Source organism: Astyanax mexicanus, chromosome 10 (assembly GCF_023375975.1).
Source record: "Astyanax mexicanus isolate ESR-SI-001 chromosome 10, AstMex3_surface, whole genome shotgun sequence".
NCBI lineage: Eukaryota > Metazoa > Chordata > Actinopteri > Characiformes > Acestrorhamphidae > Astyanax > Astyanax mexicanus.
In genome coordinates, this window is record NC_064417.1 from 7744587 (window position 1) to 7763930 (window position 19344).

The following is a 19344-nucleotide window of genomic DNA, read 5'->3' on the forward strand; positions in this document are numbered from 1 at the left end:
CATATATCTTCCCAGAAATTATTGTGATAAACAATATTATTGTCATTTTAAGACCAATCAAATACCACTGATATAAGGATAATACAATAGCATAACAAAGGAATTATATCCAACATTTAATTTAATCGCAATTTGAGAAATTTATACTTTTTGTCCACAAACTGCAAACTGCAGTCACTGCACACTGTGTATATGGAGTCACAGTTATTGAAGCATTAGTCTGGAATACTGTTCACTATTATATATGAGAACAAACATACAAATAACTACGGCAGACGATATCACGATTATCAAATGCGTATTATTGAGGTAATGTTAATTGATTGTACAATAAGTGGATAATGTAAATATTGTGACAGGCCTATACATCATGTGCAGATGATGATCACATCATTTTATACATTAGAACAGGTACAATAAATATCATATATGTGGTTGGGAGGAAAAAATAAACTGACAGAAGGACATCCTTAGTGCTTGTAGAACATAATAACTGAGTTTTGTAAGTTAAGTGTGTTTTTTTCCATTTAGAACACAAACTGCTTGTTATTCCTGTAATCAGATGGTATTGATCAACCACAGATACACCACACACACACACACACACACACACACACACATGCATACCTACACACACACACATCCAATCAGTAGAAGCCTGCTGCTGAAGTACCTCCGCTGCACAAAAATCTCCTTGATTCTTGTAGCTCAGTGAGAAGCTAATTTTATTCATTATTCATGGTGATTTCCATTAACGTTTGAGTTCTATCTAGTTCCGTTTTTATCTGATTGCACATTCTCCTCGCCTTTCAGCTGACTCCCTGTTTTTTTTCTTTTTGGTTACCTGCAGGTTCGACACTAATGATGATGATGATCATGATGGTGATGATGACGGCGCTGGCAGTTTGACAGCTTTCTGAAGCTGACGAATGTAGAATATTTCAAGGCCCTGGAAGCCTCGGAGCCGTCAAGATGTCCAGAATCCCTGGAAGGTTGTAGTCCTGCATTCCTCCAACAGGAGCCCTTGCTGGGGAGGGAGGAAGGGTTAAACAGAAGCCTGAAACCAAGATAAACTCTGGTAATATCAGTAGACTCCAGCCGCGGAACCATGTAGAACCTCCTTCTCTTCCTAAGGGGTGTGGGTTAGCTTTTATAGCTCGTTTTAATCGTCCGTTTTTACCTTTTTAATCACTTCCTTCACTAGTTTGTGTCAAGTCTTGGACCAGACTGCGAGACAGAAATGGTCCTGCACACCTCCCCCTACCCGAGTGCCTTCCTCAGCTTCCTCAGCAGCCTGTCCTGGGCCTTAGTGTTCCCCTGCTATTGGATGCTGGACAGGCTCTTGGCCTCCTGTGTCGCCACAACGTTGGAAAAGCGAAGACGGTCACAGGACCCTTGCTCTTTCCTGGCTCTGGGGGTGCTGATCTCTACACCTCTGTACCTGGTACTGCTGCTGGCCTCTTTACCTTTCGCCCTGCTTGGCTTTCTGCTTTGGGCACCCTTGCAGGCCTCCCGGCACCCGTACATCTATTCGTACCGTAAACCGGACGTTCATCGGGCTGAGCAGGGACCGTCCACTACAGGGTCCAGCGAATGGCGCCCTCAAGGCCGCAGCTTTTGCTTCGGAAGTGCCAATGTGTGCCTGCTGCCTGACTCTCTGGCCCGATTCAACAACCTGGCAGACACACAGTGCAGGGCACGGGAAGTGGGCAAGCGAATCCGCAACGGAGCCAGTCGGCCACAGATAAAGATCTACATTGATTCGCCTACCAACACCTCGATCAGTGCCGCATCCTTTTGCAGCCTGGCCACACAGGGCTTCCGACGGACATCCTCACTTGATCATCGCCCAGAGCCAACTGCTGGTAGTGACCAAGACAGTGAGCCTGTATCCGAGTGTCCTGTGCATCCTTCTGGAGGATCAAGCTCAGACTGCCCCATCCATAATGGCCAGAATACATCAGACTGTCCCGTTCATTCTTCAGGAGGGACAAACTCAACCTGCCCAGTCCATAACAGCCAGAACACTGCCGAGTGTCCACTGCACTCCTGCCTTGAGGAATCATCTTCGGACTGCCCGGTTCACCAGTCCGGAGACCAGCAAGCATCTGGAGACTGTCCGGTCCATTCCACGACAGCAGTTCCGAGCTCAGACGACTGCCCCATGCATCCTTCCTCTGTCCAGATCAGCATCACTTCCCCTGAACCGGAAACAACCGAGACTAGAAACCATTGCCCCAGCGACGGAGACACCGGAAGCCTTCACAGTCGCACTGCCTCTCGAGAGTCCTTGACCCGTTTCCACGGCACAACAGATGGTGGCGGAATCTCTTCCAACAACACCCTCTCTCAGCACCGCGCATCTGTCTTCAAGAGGCCAACTGGTCGCAAGCGCCGACACGGTGACGATGGCTTCGACCATGAAATCTCCGCCTTCTTCCCTGCCAACCTGGACTTCCTGTGCTTGCAGGAAGTGTTTGATCGGAGGGCATCAGAGAAGCTCTGTCGGCAGCTGCACCGCTACTTCCCTTACGTGCTGAGCGACGTGGGGCGATACGGCTGGAAGGGCTGCTGCTCGCGGTTTAAGTTCCTCAACAGCGGCCTGCTCCTGGCCAGTCGCTACCCCATCCTAGATGCACACTATGAATGCTACCCTAACGGCCGCAGTGAGGATGCCCTCGCAGCCAAGGGAGCGCTATACGCCAAGGTGAGGAGCTGTAGATTTTCATATTACACCAGTATAAAGGTTAAAACAGAGAATAAAATGTGGTTATGAAATTGAAAAAACCTTATGAACCTTAAGTCTACCCTTCAGTTTCCCACTCCTCCACATACAGTAAAATAAAAAAGAACAGTTATGATGATGTATGATCTGCCATTTTAAAATGACAAAAATAGCATTGTAACATACCAATGTACAAGTGATATCCAGAATTCCCCATAGGTAAATTGAAATGGAGATAAACACATCAAAAGGCAGACAAAAATGAATATGAACAAATAACATTATATAGTTGCGATGTCTCACAAAAGGTGAGTACAAGCACTTTATATCTTTTCATGGGACATCAATGAAGATATGACACTTTGAAACAATGTAAAGTAGTCAGTGTACAGCTTGCATAATACTGATTGTACATCATGTTGTATTTTAATTATTAAGTGTTTGCAAATCTTCCTTTTGTCTTGTCCATCGTTGTGGAGAGCAACAATTATATTTCTCACATCTTTAGAGAGTTATTTGCCATGAAGTGCTATATTGAATATCCAGTGGTCAGTATGAGAGAAACACTCAAAAAACTAATTTATCAGGCCTGCTCCCTATGCACCTTAAACCCTGTAACACTAACCACATGACACCGGAGAGGGTAAAAGTGGTTTAGACATTAATGGCTTTGTTTTGAGTTATTTTATTGACACAGAGCAAATTTACACTGTTATACAAGCTGTACACTGACTACTTTGCATTGTATCAAAGTGTCATATCTTCAGTGTTGCCCCATAAAAAGATAGAATAAAATATCTACAAAAATGTAAGTGGTGTACACACTTTTGTGAGATTTTTGTTTGACAATATCACCCAGCCCTATATACTAGATAGTTTTAAATTATACTTTGTCCATGTTTAATATACTAAATAGTATTAAATGTATATTTAATATTAACATTTTTTATTCTGCAATTTAACTAAAAGACATAACCAGTAACCAGTATACGTTCTTTTGTATTTGTTTTGATGTAAAATGACATGCCAAAAATCATGGAACAGGAATAATATTGTGTCCCGTGACTTTTGCCATCTCCCAAAGAAGCTAAAAAAAATGCTCCACTTGAATGTGGATTTGACAACTCTAGTCAGACGTGAGGGATTTTGATGATAAAAAAAATATAATATGGAATAGTAATGGAACTGTGGCCTTCACTTATGTTATAAGTTATAAAAGTTTATTGGTTTATTATTCATTTATAATTTACCATTATATATATTTTTAAATATCTAATTTTATCACGCTCATATTATCACCAACTAATCAGACTAAATATTTATTTGGTTTGAATAAGGATAATTAAGCAGTTTCCCATGATTGTTAAAGTCAGAGTATAAATATAGTTCCCCTGCACTGAACTGTGTTAAACGGAAGTTAATTTTGTGTTCAGTGGTCTTTTCTCTTGTTTGCTAGTCTGTGTTTTGTGGTGTGAGAGGTTATCTGTGGTTAGGCTGGTTTGCTGTGCACATTGGTTGCAGTTGTGCTTCACTTATGTACCTCCTTCCTGTCTCTCTGTCTTTTAAATGTCATGCAAACCTATGCAAACGGTGGGAGGATTAATGTGACAAAAGCAACCTCAGGGACAATCTCATACACCTCATGACCTGCGTCTCCCGTCACTGACTGCCTGTTTTACTCTCATTCTCTGTTTATTTTATTGTTTTTCATTACTCATTTACTCTCTTCACTAGTGAGTTCTGTAACTCCGAGTTGATCTTCGTTATGTACAATAAATGAGCAAAAGTTGGTGGCTACCTCCATCCAGTGTTTCTTTAAAAATCAAGATTCCCTTGTTGCTGCTGCAACAGCCTCTTCTGGTTAGGTTTTACACTAGATACTTGAACATTGGCTGCATTCAGCCACTAGTGAACATTAGTGGGATCTCTCGGGAGCACTTCCTCTTGATTAGTTTTAATGTAAAATGACATGCCAAAAATCATGGAACAGGAATAGGATTGTGTCCTGTGACTTTTGCCAACTCCCAGAATGTGACAGCTCTAATCAGACGTGAGGCATTTTGATGATAAAAAATATAATATGGAATAGTAATGGAATTTAATGAGTGGTATCAGTAATTTCTCAAAAACCCTGTAGGTCAAGTATAAATGCTTCAGTTGTTGGTGGATACCTCCAATTATTGTTTCTTTAAAAATCAAGATTCCCTTGTTGCTGCAACAGCCTCTTCTGGTTAGGTTTTACACTAGATACTAGAACATTGGCTGCATTCAGACACTTGTGAACATTAATGGGATCTCTCGGGAGAGATAATCCACTTTAACTTGCTTAGAATTATGCACCAAGTCATGGATATCTCAATCACGGTTACATACATAGTGAGATGGCGTGCAAACCCGAGAGGGGATGCTTTTTCTGGCAGGGGTGCTGAATTTGGCACAACACTGCTATGTTTTTTTCCAGGAACGTTGCATCACTGACATCATCTTGTTCCGTGCTTGGGCACGGATCGCGCTCACACAGCCTGACACAGTTCGGAGCATTTAGACTAATCAATCGAGCCATGCTTTGGAGGTAACTGTGGCTCCCCAGGCACGGCACGGATTGCTCAGTGTGGGTGGACCCTAAGCTATTAAAGACTCACCCCCCAATTTGACTTCATTTCCCCACATGGTGGCGCTATTTAAGCAATAGAACACGAGAGGGAGTGTGTTATCACAAATAACATCACGGCTCATCACAGCCGTGATGTTATTCGTGATAACACACAACCTTGAGTGTTCTATTGCTTTTATACAACAGTTTTTTTTTTACAAAATGAATAAACAAAATAAATCAAAGAACTTCAGTTTGAAAATGCTTTAATATGGACTGTGCCTTCCGCCAAAAAGTAGTTCCACCACAAAAACTGTCACAGAACTGAAACTTAACTACAAAACGTTGCATGGTTTATACAGACCAACACCAATAAGCAAAGATGGTAACATTAGGACTGTGAAATAATGCTAATACTCTGTTTTGCTGGGTGGTGTTGGTTTTAGCTAGCCGGCAGGACTGTGGTTAGGTTAGCGTAGCTTGCTTTAGCTCAGCATTAACTTAGCTTAGCCTAACCTGGCTGGTTAGCGTTCTGGCTCTCAGACGGCAGTAACCGAGCGATTTTCTTTCCCTTTTTTCCACAAAGGACGAGCAAGCACTGCGGGCGAGCGTTCCACGACTGAGCGCTAGCCTGTGCTAAGCTAACGCTGCTGCAGGTGTCCTGTGTGTATAAGCCGTTACTGGGCAACGTGTCGTCAGAGTGATACAAGTTTAGTGTGAGAAGGCCGTGATGTTATCACACATATCAGCACGGCTAGAACACTTCTCACCCAATCAGATTGTGAGGTCTGAACTAACAGTTGTATAAAATCAAATAAATAGGGTAAACTTGCGTTACTTGTGAATTTCTGAGAAACTGACAACAATAAATCTGCAATTCCAGGTATTTGCTTATTTAGGAGCATCTTATCCTCTTCGGTAACACAGATATCATTGTTGTGGTGGGAAACATATCGAGATAATATCGTATTGTGAGATGCCTTGTGATTCCCATCCTTAAAAATTAATAATAATTTAACACAAAATTTACAGTCAAAAATATGTAAGCAGTACAGAAAGGATATAATATAAATATAAATATAAATATTTTATATATAAGTATAAAGTAAAAAAAAAAAATAAAACAAATTGTGCAAAGTGAAAACTGAGCAGGGGGTAGTATAATAGTATAATAGTAATTTATTAATATACAGTGAAATTTCCATCAGTGAGTGCTGACTATCACAGTGTTAGGACATTTTTTTAATGTTGTGCCATCAATTCCAAGCCACACTGTATTTAAAAAAATAGCCCATATAACTTTTTTATTATAGAAATAGCAATTAATATAACGGTACCAATTTAAAATAAGACTACCTTTATAAAGGGTTCATAAATGGTTTACAATTAGTTTATTAATGGTTACTAATTAGGTTGTAAATGCCTTAAAAATCATTATTAATCAGTTATAACACATAAGTAGTAAGGGCAACAATATAGATGGCTGCGGGTTCACTTTTTGGCAAACAACAGGTCATTGTTGCCCTTTCTACATATGTGTTATAGCTGATTATTAATGATTTTTAAGGCATTTACAACTTTATTAGTAACCATTAATAAACCCTTTATAAAAGTAGTCTTATTTTAAAGTGGTACCAATATAATTAATATACCACTTTAAAATAAGACTACCTTTATAAAGGATTTATAAATGGTTTACACAGATATAACGTAGAAAGGGCAACAATGACCTGTTGTTTGTCAAATAGTGAACCTACAGCCATTTATATTGTTGCCCTTTCTACGTTATATCTGTGTTATAACGGATTATTAATGATTTTTAAGGCATTTACAACCTAATTAGTAACCATTAATAAACTTATTGTAAACCATTTATAAACCCTTTATAAAGGTAGTCTTATTTTAAAGTGGTACCAATATACTGTAACTTTTGTAACTAATAATATAACAAGCGATTCCAACCTGTGAAACCCTCCTGGAGAGTGTAATAAGCTTTACAGTAACTCGGCAGTCACACACACATCAAGCAGATCACTCCTAAAGTTGGGGCAGGGGTTGGTCAGGTTTGACTCTGGCTAAGTGCTTTGTGCGTATAAACGCTGAATAATTTATAGCTATGGCTTTGTAGCCCGGAGGGTCTTTTTGAAGTGTGTGATCCGTAATTCCCAAAGAGACACAGACTCTTCTACACGGATCTCTGTTCCTGCGTGCTGAAGAGGAGCTGCTGGTCTGTGGTGTTGTGTTTTGTGTCCCTGGAGTGAAGCTGAGAAGAAGTTGGGGTGGGTTTAACACCTTTGGGGTGTGTTAATGTGTGCATGGTTGGCTCTTTAGAGGGAGTAAAGGGATCGTATTAAGTGTGTCTGTGTGAGCGAGAGATAGAGAGAGAGAGAGAGAGAGAGAGAGAGAGAGATGTAGGGGTCATATTCATCCCTGAATTGGCAGTACGGCCTCAGGGCCATCTCCAGCACTGCTGCTGCCACTGACTGCTAGACAAGTCTGCTTATATATATGTGTGTGTGTGTGTGTGTGTGTGTGTGTGTGTGTGTGTGTCATTGCTGATAGACACTAAATACTGTTTGTGGAGCAACAGCGTGCACAGACACTGACAGCACTTCCACCATAGACCCGCAAAACCACACGTACACACACAGACACACACACACACACACACACAGTGATACTGTCAGGCCTGTCGGTTGATTGACAGCTGTCTGCCTGCTGCCCTGAAAAAGAAGTCATATTTGAAGTTGATAAAAACTACAGAAAGCCCTCAAAGGACTACACACTTTATGACTGACACACCTCTCCCCCTGCTGTCTGACTGCTTATTATACAAAATCTGACAAGGAGCCAGAAATATTCAGTGATTTCATGGTGTTACATGATCTACAGCTGCAATCAAAATTATTCAACACTAGAGGCCAATCTAGGATTTTTCTGAGTAAAGGGCCATTAAAGGGCCACAATATTCATAGGGGGCAATTATTAAATGGAATTTAAATACTTAAATGTAATTTTTAAACAAACATACACCATAAAATTGATTTTATTTAATTTTATGTCAAAGGTTTTACACAAAAAAATAAATCTGCAATCAAAATTTTAAGAATAAAAAGGAAAAAGTGTATGTTGAAAATACAAAACAGAAAAAAAAATCAGATATAGATTTTTAAATACTCTTGCTCACTTCATTATTCTTTGCAATTGTTTGAAAATTGTTGTGCGTATGGATTTTGCCAGTCTTTTCTTTCTTTTTTGTGAATTTTTTGTGGATTTTGCTGCTAAAGTTTTTTTGTTTCTGCTTTTTTTTACTTTTTTATTTACTTTGCCTCTTCTACATTTAATCACACCAGACATTCCTGTTTGGCTCATTAGTGCCACTTGTGTTTGGGCATGGAATTGCATCCACCTATAATCTGATCATCACTTTTTCTGGTGAAAGTGATTGACAGGACAGGGGCACTTCAGGGGGCCAATCAGATTTCAGCTGGGGCCAATGCCCCTGTGGCCCCGCCCCTAGAATCACCAGTGTTTAACGGTCATTGCAAATAAGCTTTATTAGCAAAATTTAGCAAAATATATTAAGTAGCTCCAAATTAAACATATTTAATTTATATATTAGGATGGGCAGAGCCACACATAATACTGCAGTCAGCCAGCAGAGACCCAAACCCAGACCTGAGGTTGCTTCATATTTGAGAGTTGTTGCACTGCCCGTGTTATCTTCAGTCAGTGGTATAATTATTCAACCCAGTAATTAATAAATATTCCAAATGAGTGGGCACATTATTCCAACCATTCAGGCAAATTAAACCAGTTAAAAGATAGCAACATTCTGAGAAGGATGCACAATATTCCAGTTATTTATAGGGCTTTATTGTTATATACTGTATTATTGTTATATTATTATAGTGCCCTGCATGTTTCACTAAAACACACATACACTCCATATCTTCCATATTCTGTATTACGCTACTGTATGAGCGTGATCCTGAAGCAGGGGTCTTGCCTGTGGTGGTGAAGATACAGTCTGATGTGATCAACCATGAAGGGAGGAGAGAGGAATGAGGGAGGGGTGGAGAGAGGGAAGGAGGGGTGTGTACAGAGTGTGAATATTAATTAAAACAGTTTCCCGTAGGAGAGAGAGAAAGAGAGAGAGAGAGAGAAAGAGAGAGAGAGAGAGCACCTCTCTAATTAAAGCTTCCAGAGCATGCTCTTATCCCACTTATTATTATTTAAAAGCTCTCCGTGCTCTCAATGGGACCGGAGTCAGCGTGGGTTTGGGTGGGCTGGATGTTTGTTTGTGGTGGGGAGGGTGTGTGTGTGTGTGTGTGTTTGTATGAATGTCTCACTTTATTTTGCACATGTCTCCATTGGGATCCTGGTTCTTTTATGTGTAAGAGTGTGTGAGTGTGTGTGTGGGTGTGTGTGGATGTGGATTTGAGGACCTGTCTAAGTGTCACTTGGCATTTGACTTGGTGTTCGACTGTGTTTATTGCTTGTGTGTGTGTGTGTATCTGTGTATGTGTGTGAAATAAGTGTAATCATTTTAGTACAGTTTTAAAAAATGAAGTGCTGCAGCTGGTTGATGTGCGGTTGCTGTGGTATCATAGGTGTGATTGCTAGGAGGGTTGCAGTGATTAGTCATCATAATCTGCAATTATGTTGATTATAAAAAAAATAGTTAAAACAAAACGTAAGTGTCAATTAATCGTTAATTTGCAATCAAAATGTTCTGCTCAAAGTGCTGAGTACTAGAAATACAGTAGTGGAGGGGTAAGAACTGCTCATTGCATTGACACTGAACTTTGCCCTATAATGCCTAGTTCACACTACATGATTTTATCCAGGTTTTCCAGTCGGTAGTTGTTGTTTTTTTTTTTTCGAGATTGCTGGCAAAAACCTCTACTTGTAGGCAAATCAGCGCTCACTCAGCGCTCACTCAGTCTTGTCCTGATAAACGTTTGCTGAGTCGTTGTTGAGTGGTCGCTAAGAAGTCACAGATTCCCCGCAAAGGCATCTAGCAAGTTCAACATCTAGACCAGTCAGCGACTGTGACTATCTACAGCAAAATAAATTATATACAGAGCAAACCACTTGTCCAACCATTGTGTTATTTGTGACCCAACGTCACAGATCAGTCCTTTAGTTTGAAAGCCACAACAACTGAAAGACTCATGTACAGCACAATGACCTGATGACTTTTTCATTGTCTTTTTACTCAAAAAATATCAGCATACCCAGCATGTTAATGTCTTCTGGGCATTTAATCCCATGTTTTACTGTTTCTGTTATTTAAAATTGAAGGAGAAATTTGGTTTGATATAACCCAACAGTGGACCAACACCAGCAGATTACATGACTCTCCAAACACTGATCACTGATCATCAGTAAATTTTGGATTTCATTTGTAAATCAAGGAAGCAGAGTCTGGAGGAAGAGTGGAGAGACACACAGTCCAAACTGAGGTTGAGGTCTAGTGTGAAGTTTCCACCAATCAGTGATGGTTTGGAGAGACATGTCATCTGCTGGTGTTGATCCACTGTGTTTTATCAAGTTCAAAATCAGTGCAGTGTTTTCCATAAAATCGGCACTTCATGCTTCCCTCTGCTGACAACTTTTATGGAGATGCAGATTTCATTTTCCAGCAGGACCTGGCACACTGCTGTACCACTGTACCAAGTGGTCTTATTTAATATTCAAATTTTCTGAGACACTGATTTTTTGGGTTTTTATTAGCTGTAAGCCATAATCACCAATAATAAAATAAATAAACACTTAATATAGATCACTGTGTGTAATACATCTATAAAATATATAGAAAGTACCAGTTTTAAATTTTGAACTGAATTTCTGAGGTAATAGAACCTTCAGTTGACATGAAAGCTTGTAAACCTTTTAAATATTTTCTTCCGCTTCACACAACTTGCTGTTTTTTATGGAAACATAAGTGTTTCTTTTATGGCATCATTCAACTACTTATTTGAGCACCTCTTTTTATTTTGTAAATGTAGATGTTCCACCAAACTATCTAGACAGTGTCTGTGTTATCAGCTGGGTTGTGGCTGAGCAGAAGAATAAGGTGTGTGTTACGGTTCAGCTCATGGCGAGGCTCCTGTGTATCTCTATCTTTCAGTTGGTGGAGAAATCTTGGCAGGTGTAAATTACTGCCGTCTCGAGCTGCAGGTAAAAGCTTTCACTTCTCTGGGCTTATTTACTTCCACATGGTCTGAGGGGACTGTTTAGAAGTATATGAAGACTGTGTGTGAGAGTGTGTGTGTGTGTGTGTAATTGTGTGTGTATAAGTAAGTGTGTGTGTGTGAGTTCAGGGCCGTGCATGTATTTACAAATAGGCGATTAGGTCAAGAGTGCTAATTGGAATTGTCTGTGCTCGTGGGATCTGGTAGCAGGCTAAAGGTGGCGTGTATGAAGGGGTGCTGTCAGACACTTCAGTGGGTTCACACACACACACACACACAAACACACACTCACTCACTAACACACTTACTCACTAACACACACGCACATCAGTTCCTATGAAGTCTCTTCCGCTTGTTGTCAGTCTCCAAGTACACACATCCACTCAAGCATGGATAACTGCCTAAAATATTCATTCTCAAGGACACACACACACACACACACACATAAGAGAGAAGGAGAGGAGAGGGGGAGACATAGAAGGAGGGAAAATAAAAGAGAGAGAGAGAAAGAGAGAGAAAGAGAGAGAGCAATAGAAAGAGAAGTAAAGGGGAATAGAGTTCCATCCTAGAGTAGAAGAGAAGTGGACTATGGCAGTGGTTCATTACTGTTCCCCTAATGTAATTAAATCTACAAATCAGCACAGACAAACAGCTCCATTTATTAGCTGCTCTGCTCTGAAACGCAGAGCTAGCGTTTTATCCACTCGGGCTAATTGGGCATTTGGGCCTTTCTGCTTTTGGACTAAACTCAACAAGGGAGGAAAAATCCTCTCAGCACTTAAACTAAGAGCAGTGGAAAACACGAAGCAGAAACTGTGATAGAGGAGGAAAGAAACAGCAAATTGAGGATGGATTGAAGTGGACACCTTCACAACAAACAAGCCTGAAATGGGTCAGCAGGAGGAGAAACCTGTAGAGAAATATGTATTGTTGCTTTGGTGGGATAAAATGTAAAGAAAAAGATCTTTTTTCTTTTTTTTTTCAAAAATTAACAAGCTTAAAAACAACTGCTTAACTTCCTGTTGTGTTAAAAAATGACTGCTCTATTAAAAGTAATTATAAATTGAATCTACAACAATAGGACAACAATATGAGACCAAATTCTGCACTTTGCAAGGTATTTTCAGATATGTATAGTAACGAAGTAATACCAAAATGCTGTATCTGTATCTACTGGAATGTTATTTTTTCTCCTAATTCCAATTTTACTTCACTAGCTGCATATTTTGGACGAGTTTAATCCTTAACACTTTTATAACTTTTTTACGTGCTGCATCGTTTCTTGTAACAATTATAAAAAGTTGGGAATCATTCCAAACCCAAATTATCACCAGGTCACCAGGTTTGATGAAGCTCCTCATCATTAAGTGAATCAAGAGATCAAGCTGATCTTAGAAGAAGACTGTTAATAACTACAGAACACAGTACTGTACTTTTACTTTCAGTTCTTCAGTACTACATTTTACAATAATCTACTTGCAATACTTAAATACAAAAATGTTAAGTACTTTAGTATTTTCCACATAAGATTAGTGCATAAAGCACACTTTAAATTATACTCACAGCACCTTTTTGATAAAGAACTCTAGTACTTTTACTCACATCTAAGTCTCTAGTACTTTATACATGTCTGGGTATTCTTAGCTTTAGAACTCAGGTTCAGTGGCTCAGCAAACTATTGCTATGTAAGTGGCATGCATGCACAACAGAGCAATGCTTCACGTTAAGTTTCACTTTAATCCCAACCAGAATCTCAAGAGCTATGAAAGAGTTCAGAATGCAGATTATGCAGAGTTTATCACCGAGAATTCGGTTCAGCTCACTCAAAAGGACATTTTATTCGGCTACGTTCAAGTATTAATTTTTTAACTTTCCTTTGAAGTTACAGCCATGATCTTTAGCTGCGTTTGGCCGATTCATTAAGAACGCTTTGTGGCTGTGACACAAGACTTCTAATATTACTGGAAGAAACACATCACACCAAATATTTTTGAGGTCTTTTAATCTCGTTTTTTCACCACTGAAGTCCTCATATCACTGCTGCTGTCCATTTTCTTGTCTACTAATGCTCACTTTCCGTTTTTTTTTTCCGTTAATTATTAAAGATTATCAGAATTATTTTAGGCCTACTATAATCAATTTTGATTATCAAAGTTGATTTTGGTTTCATTGTCTATGTCTGCACTGATGTTTTAAAAATCGTATGGTCATGAAAATTTGCCTTGAAGGCATGGAAAAGTCATGAAAATATCATGGAAATGTATTGGTTTAAAGGGTGTATAAACCCTGATTTCCGATATGCTCTTCCTAACAGAGCACAATGATTTTTCTTTTTCTGATTTTTAGTTTTTATCAGCCACCGTGGCCCAAAGGAAGACTTTTGTCCATGCTCTTTCTATGTGGCTACATGATGCTTTTTCCTCTCATCATCTCTCTTCAGATCTATATAATGATGCGCAATGCCAGCCGTATTAGTGTAATATCCTGTAATATTACTCTACTGACTGAAATATCCTTGAGGGACCCTCAAAGAACAATTTGTTGTTACTACTAGGGATGTATCATATCATATTATCTACAATAATACGACCCAAATTTTGACATGTTAAAAAAGCTCCATATTATAATATCATGGTATTTTTAAAAGCAGTCCTTTTTGTATTAATTTTGCTATTTACTATATTTAATTATTCGTTCAAAGTTTACCTGTACTAAATGTACTACTTTTTAGTTTTGGTAGACTTTTTTTTTGTTACATTACTTTATTTCCTTACACAAATTGTTTTATACTTGGTAAGTTACTGTTCACTAAAGTTTTTTTTGTTTCTACTGAATGAAACTTTATTTAGTTTGTTGCAGTATTATATTCTTGAAATTAAACAATTTCATATGTGTTTCGTCATACGTATCATTATTATAGCAAAAATACCCTGAAAAATCCTGATAATAATTTAGGGACCACCTGTAGTATTTACTGTAGTAAAGTAAAAGTTAATTACAGTCCACAACCAAGAGCTAAAACTAGCAATTAATAACCATAATTCTGTTTTACTTACTGAGTAACTTCTAAAATGTCAGTGGAGGTTCTTAGTCCATCCATCATCTCTCACCCCAAGAGGTGGTGTGTGTGTGTGTTTGTGTGTGTGTGTGTGTGTGTGTGTGTTGTTCTCAAGCTATGTAGAATAATAAGTGGTTTCATGATTGTAGGCCTGCATGTGGAGAATATGTTTCCAGGAACATCATGGAAGCACTGCGGTAAAGTGCAGTGCAGTGTTGGATTTGTATAGTTTAAAACTACACTAGCTATGGCAAGAATGACACCAACTATTTTAAATATTTAATTCCGTATTCACTAGTGCAAGGTTTTCTAACAGACATATCAGTCTTAAGGGTTGCAAACATACAGTTAAGAAAAAAAATCAACATGATCAGATTCTCTGATTTTGCCATAGGTATATGCTTGAATAAAATTAACTTTGTTGTTTTATTCTATGAACTACTATCAACAATTCTCGCAAATTCCAAATTAAAACATTTAGAGCATTTATTTGCAGAATAGTAAAAAGATGCAGAGCTTTCGGACCACATATAATACAAAGAAAACAATTTCATATCAATTAAGAAACAACAATAGTGATACTAATACTAATGAGTTCAGTTTCATGTGTCTTGGTACGCTCTCCACCAGTCTTTCACACTGCGTTTGGCTGACCTTATGCCAGCTTTGTTTGATGGCGTATGACCAGAGGTTTTCAATCACCCTGATTGAGCTAGCAGTGTGAAAAAAACAGTCTTTTAGAGTTGGGCAACATGTCCAGAGCAGAAGAAGCTTTTTCTTGATTTATACGTCTTTCACAAAGGTTGATCTGCCCAATTACAGCCTTGTTGAAGCATCCCCAGATGATCACCTACAGTATACTCCAGTATTTTTCACAGTGGGTGTGGGACACTGTGGCTTGTACGTCTCTCCAGATCTCCATCTAACCATTAGACGAGCAGGTGTTAGGCAGAGCTGAAATTTGGACTCATTAGAGAAGATTATTTTATCTTATTTCAGTGCTCTAGGTTCTAATCCTTGGTCTTACTTCATGCAAACTTTAGCCCTGCTCTTCTTAGCTTCTTTGCTTAAGATCTCTGGCTCCATTGGCACCTGTCAAAGGGAAAAAAGAACCACACTGTAATGGATATAAAGCTCTTGTAATTTGGTTCCTGTCTACATTGTTCATTAAATCACACCAAGGAAGGACAACTGGTGACCAGATAACAGGGTCATGGTTGCCCATCAGTAACTAATGCACTTACAAGGCTTGCTGGTAATGGCCCTGCTGATAATGTCACCTTCAGAGATATTGTGAAGTCCATACATTGACAGGTTAGATCTGTTTTGACATCATGAGAGGGACCTACACAATATTAGAAAGGTGTTTCTAATGTTATGGCTGACCATTGTGTGAAAACCATTGTTGCACCTTTCAGTTTCTGCATCACATGGTGACCGTTTACAGCAACACACACTGACCATGTTATCTGTTTTACTCCTATGTTGTCATAAACTAGGACACACACACACACTCAGCGGCTGCAGTGACTTCACCGTATCCACAAAGCCAGTGTGTTTGATTCCCTCAGTATTTAATACCAACGGATTTAAATCAGAGATGGCCAGACAGATTAAAAGCACTACTGGGAAAAAAATTGATTTCCAATGAAGAATCACAACCACCGGTGTAATTCAGTACACCAGGCTTAACCTGTTTTTCCACTCCCTCCGTTATTTACCAAAAACATGAAATGTGTATTTATCTTGCTTTTCAAAGTAAATGCATTTACAAAACTGTTATTTATACATTTTTTGAACATTAAATATTTTTTACATCCTAGCAGACACACAAACAAGGAACAATTCTGTGTTTTCACTGCATATATTTTCCAGTAGTGTCCCATTGCTGCAAAATTATTGCCATCACTGCTTTAGATGCGTAAGAAATATCATAAAATAACAATTACAAACCTTGCAAAGAGCTGTTTATCTGGAACAATGGATGCAGACATAGCAGTTTACCTTGGTTAGGCTAATGCTTACAGACACGACTGTCTGCCTCAGCTTGGCTAATGCCAACAAACACAGCAGTCTGCCTCGGCTAGGCTAATACTAACAGACACAGCAGTCTGCCTCGGCTAGGCTAAAGCTAACAGACACAGCAGTCTGCCTCGGCTTGGCTAATGCTAACAAACACAGCAGTCTGCCTCGGCTTGACTAATGCTAACAAACACAGCAGTTTGCCTCGGCTAGGCTAAAGCTAACAGACACAACAGTCTGCCTCAGCTAGGATAAAGCTAACAGACACAGCAGTCTGACTCGGCTAGGCTAATACTAACAGACACAGCAGTCTGCCTCGGCTAGGCTAAAGCTAGTACGAGCTGAGTCTTCACACTGCTTTCTGGCTATAGGGATCCTTTCTATCTATTTTTAGAAACTGTGACCTTTTTTGGCTCAGTTTTGTCTCTGGGAATGCAGTAAAGGGCAGCCACTGCTGAGAGAATTCCTAGAGGAAACACTACAATATGATCTAGATTCTAGAATAAAGTTGTCATTGTTCAGTATAAATTATTGTATTTTTTTTTTTGGCCATATACAGAAACTGTTTTTTGCCATTTTTGGCTGAATAGTTTTGATGTCCAGATATTTACAGTTGGCAAATATTTCATGCATCCCAAATTAATTTTTATATATAAAAAAAATAACCACAGTGTCTCATTCAAACACAGCATAGAACCCCTGACACACTTGTTTGCTTGCTTTTTTAAAGTGGCACATCTCCAAGTGCCCAGTAGATGGCAAAGGAGCCACTTCTCTTTGCTGTAGTGTGACTGTGCTGTAGGATTGGGCACAGTGACCTTAGGGTCATGTGCTTATGGCGTGCATCCTGTTTTACTGGCAATGCTTTTCTATTGAGATTTTACATGCTGGGTTAGCAACTGAACTACGGTGTCAACAAAAGAACCACTCTAACCTTTAAACCAGTCAGATGTTCAGCTGTTCCACTTGCGGAACAAAAATTTGGCAAATATTTAGAGCCTCGCTGCTCGTTTGTTCTTTGAGTGATAGAGATCCAGATTTTTTGCTATGAAGCGAGAGATATTGGGCTAATTAGAAAGTCCTAGATTGTCAATGTGGGACACTTCTTTTTTATCACTATTTCAGTAGAAATGCTGTGTCCCCTACTGCAGGGTGCTGTGCGTACTGTCTCATTTTGTATATAGACAGATTTGCAGAAGTTCCAGTTTTATTCATTTTTATACAATTGTTTTGTTATTTATGTTTTTTAATTATTTGTTCATGATCTGAAGTAGGACTAAATATAGAATATGGTTGCCTTTCATATTTAGCTTCCTGTTACATCTAATTATTGATTTTTTTTATTTACCACAGCTCATATAATCAAGAGAAAAACTAAATACTGAACAATGAAGCCCTACAGCTTAAGATATGGGGTAGATAAAATGTGTGAATGTGTTGTGTTGTGGTGCTGAATGAAGGTGACTCGTATTTGTGTAATTTTTAAAAAATCAGAATTCAATATATTTTAAGTAAGTGGAAATGTGTTTTCTGGAGTGATAATAGAGCTCCACCCAGTACCTTTTGTATGAGTAACGTTTACCCTTACTCGCTTTGGATATAATAAGTCGCTAAACTTATAATTACATTTATAGATAAATTGACCCAATATAGAGGCTAACATTCGGTTTCTGATATATATTTTTAGCAAACTCGTCACATACTCGTGAATAGCAGTTCACGTTAGCATGTGTAGCATGACAGCAACAGCATTAGCCAGCAAAGTCCAGATCACTTTAGCTAACGTTGCTAACCTAGCTAACTATCTCAGCTTTACACAGGCCAATGAATGCAAATTTTAAATCAGTTTAAATGCAGTTTCTTATTGAGATAACCTAGTGGTTGGGGAAAATTACCTGGCTAAAGTAGTTATCTGTTTAGGAGAAATGTTGCCAGCTAAGGGTCTTGTTGTCTTTCTGAGCTTGAGGTGTTCTCTTTCTGTTGAGCAAGAGATGACAGTGCTTTGCATGTTTCCTTAATGCCTGATGACACAGCCTAATCACACCTTTTAATTCGACCGTTTCCAACAATATATTTATATTTATTATTTATTGCTGCTATGGTTAACACTACTTTTTATTTATTTTTTTTCTTTATTGGATTAATTTGCCTATACACTAATTTTTTTATGGTATTATTATTATTTTTTGTTTATTATTATTATTATTATTATTATTATTATTATTATTATTATTATTATTATTATTATTAAAATTCAGATCCCTCAGTGTTTAAGCCCAAACACATTCAGTGGGGTGCTTAAACAGTAAGGGATCTGACTTTTGGCTAGCTAACACAGTGTTTGTGATTTCAGTAAGGACCAGTAAAGATAAAAAAAAAATGTTTCCTTTCTTTCTTGCTAATGTTGCTTTGGCAATGTTGGAAAAAAACGCTGTTGGAGTGATGTTGGTGGTAGTGTGGGATGAGGATCGTAGCCGGTGTGCTATCGCTGTAGGAGTGATGATGGGTGAGGTGGGTGGTCGTGTGGGATGAGGATTGTAGCCGGTGTGCTAACGCTGTAGGAGTGATGATGGTGGTAGTGTGGGATGAGGATTGTAGCCGGTGTGCTAACGCTGTAGGAGTGATAATGGGTGAGGTTGGTGGTAGTGTGGGATGAGGATTGTAGCCAGTGTGCTAACGCTGTAGGAGTGATAATGGGTGAGGTTGGTGGTAGTGTGGGATGAGGATTGTAGCCGGTGTGCTAACG

General features: G+C 39.0%; 1 protein-coding gene across 1 annotated transcript in view; it reads left to right on the top strand.

The window, feature by feature from the left end:
- smpd3 (sphingomyelin phosphodiesterase 3) overlaps positions 1 to 19344 on the top strand; it is a 99213-nt gene that overhangs the window by 51433 nt on the left and 28436 nt on the right. The window contains exon 2 of the mRNA XM_022683891.2: positions 851 to 2707. Coding sequence (XP_022539612.2) covers positions 1241 to 2707 — 1467 coding nt within the window. The 5' untranslated portion in view covers positions 851 to 1240. The remainder of the gene's footprint in view (positions 1 to 850; positions 2708 to 19344) is intronic.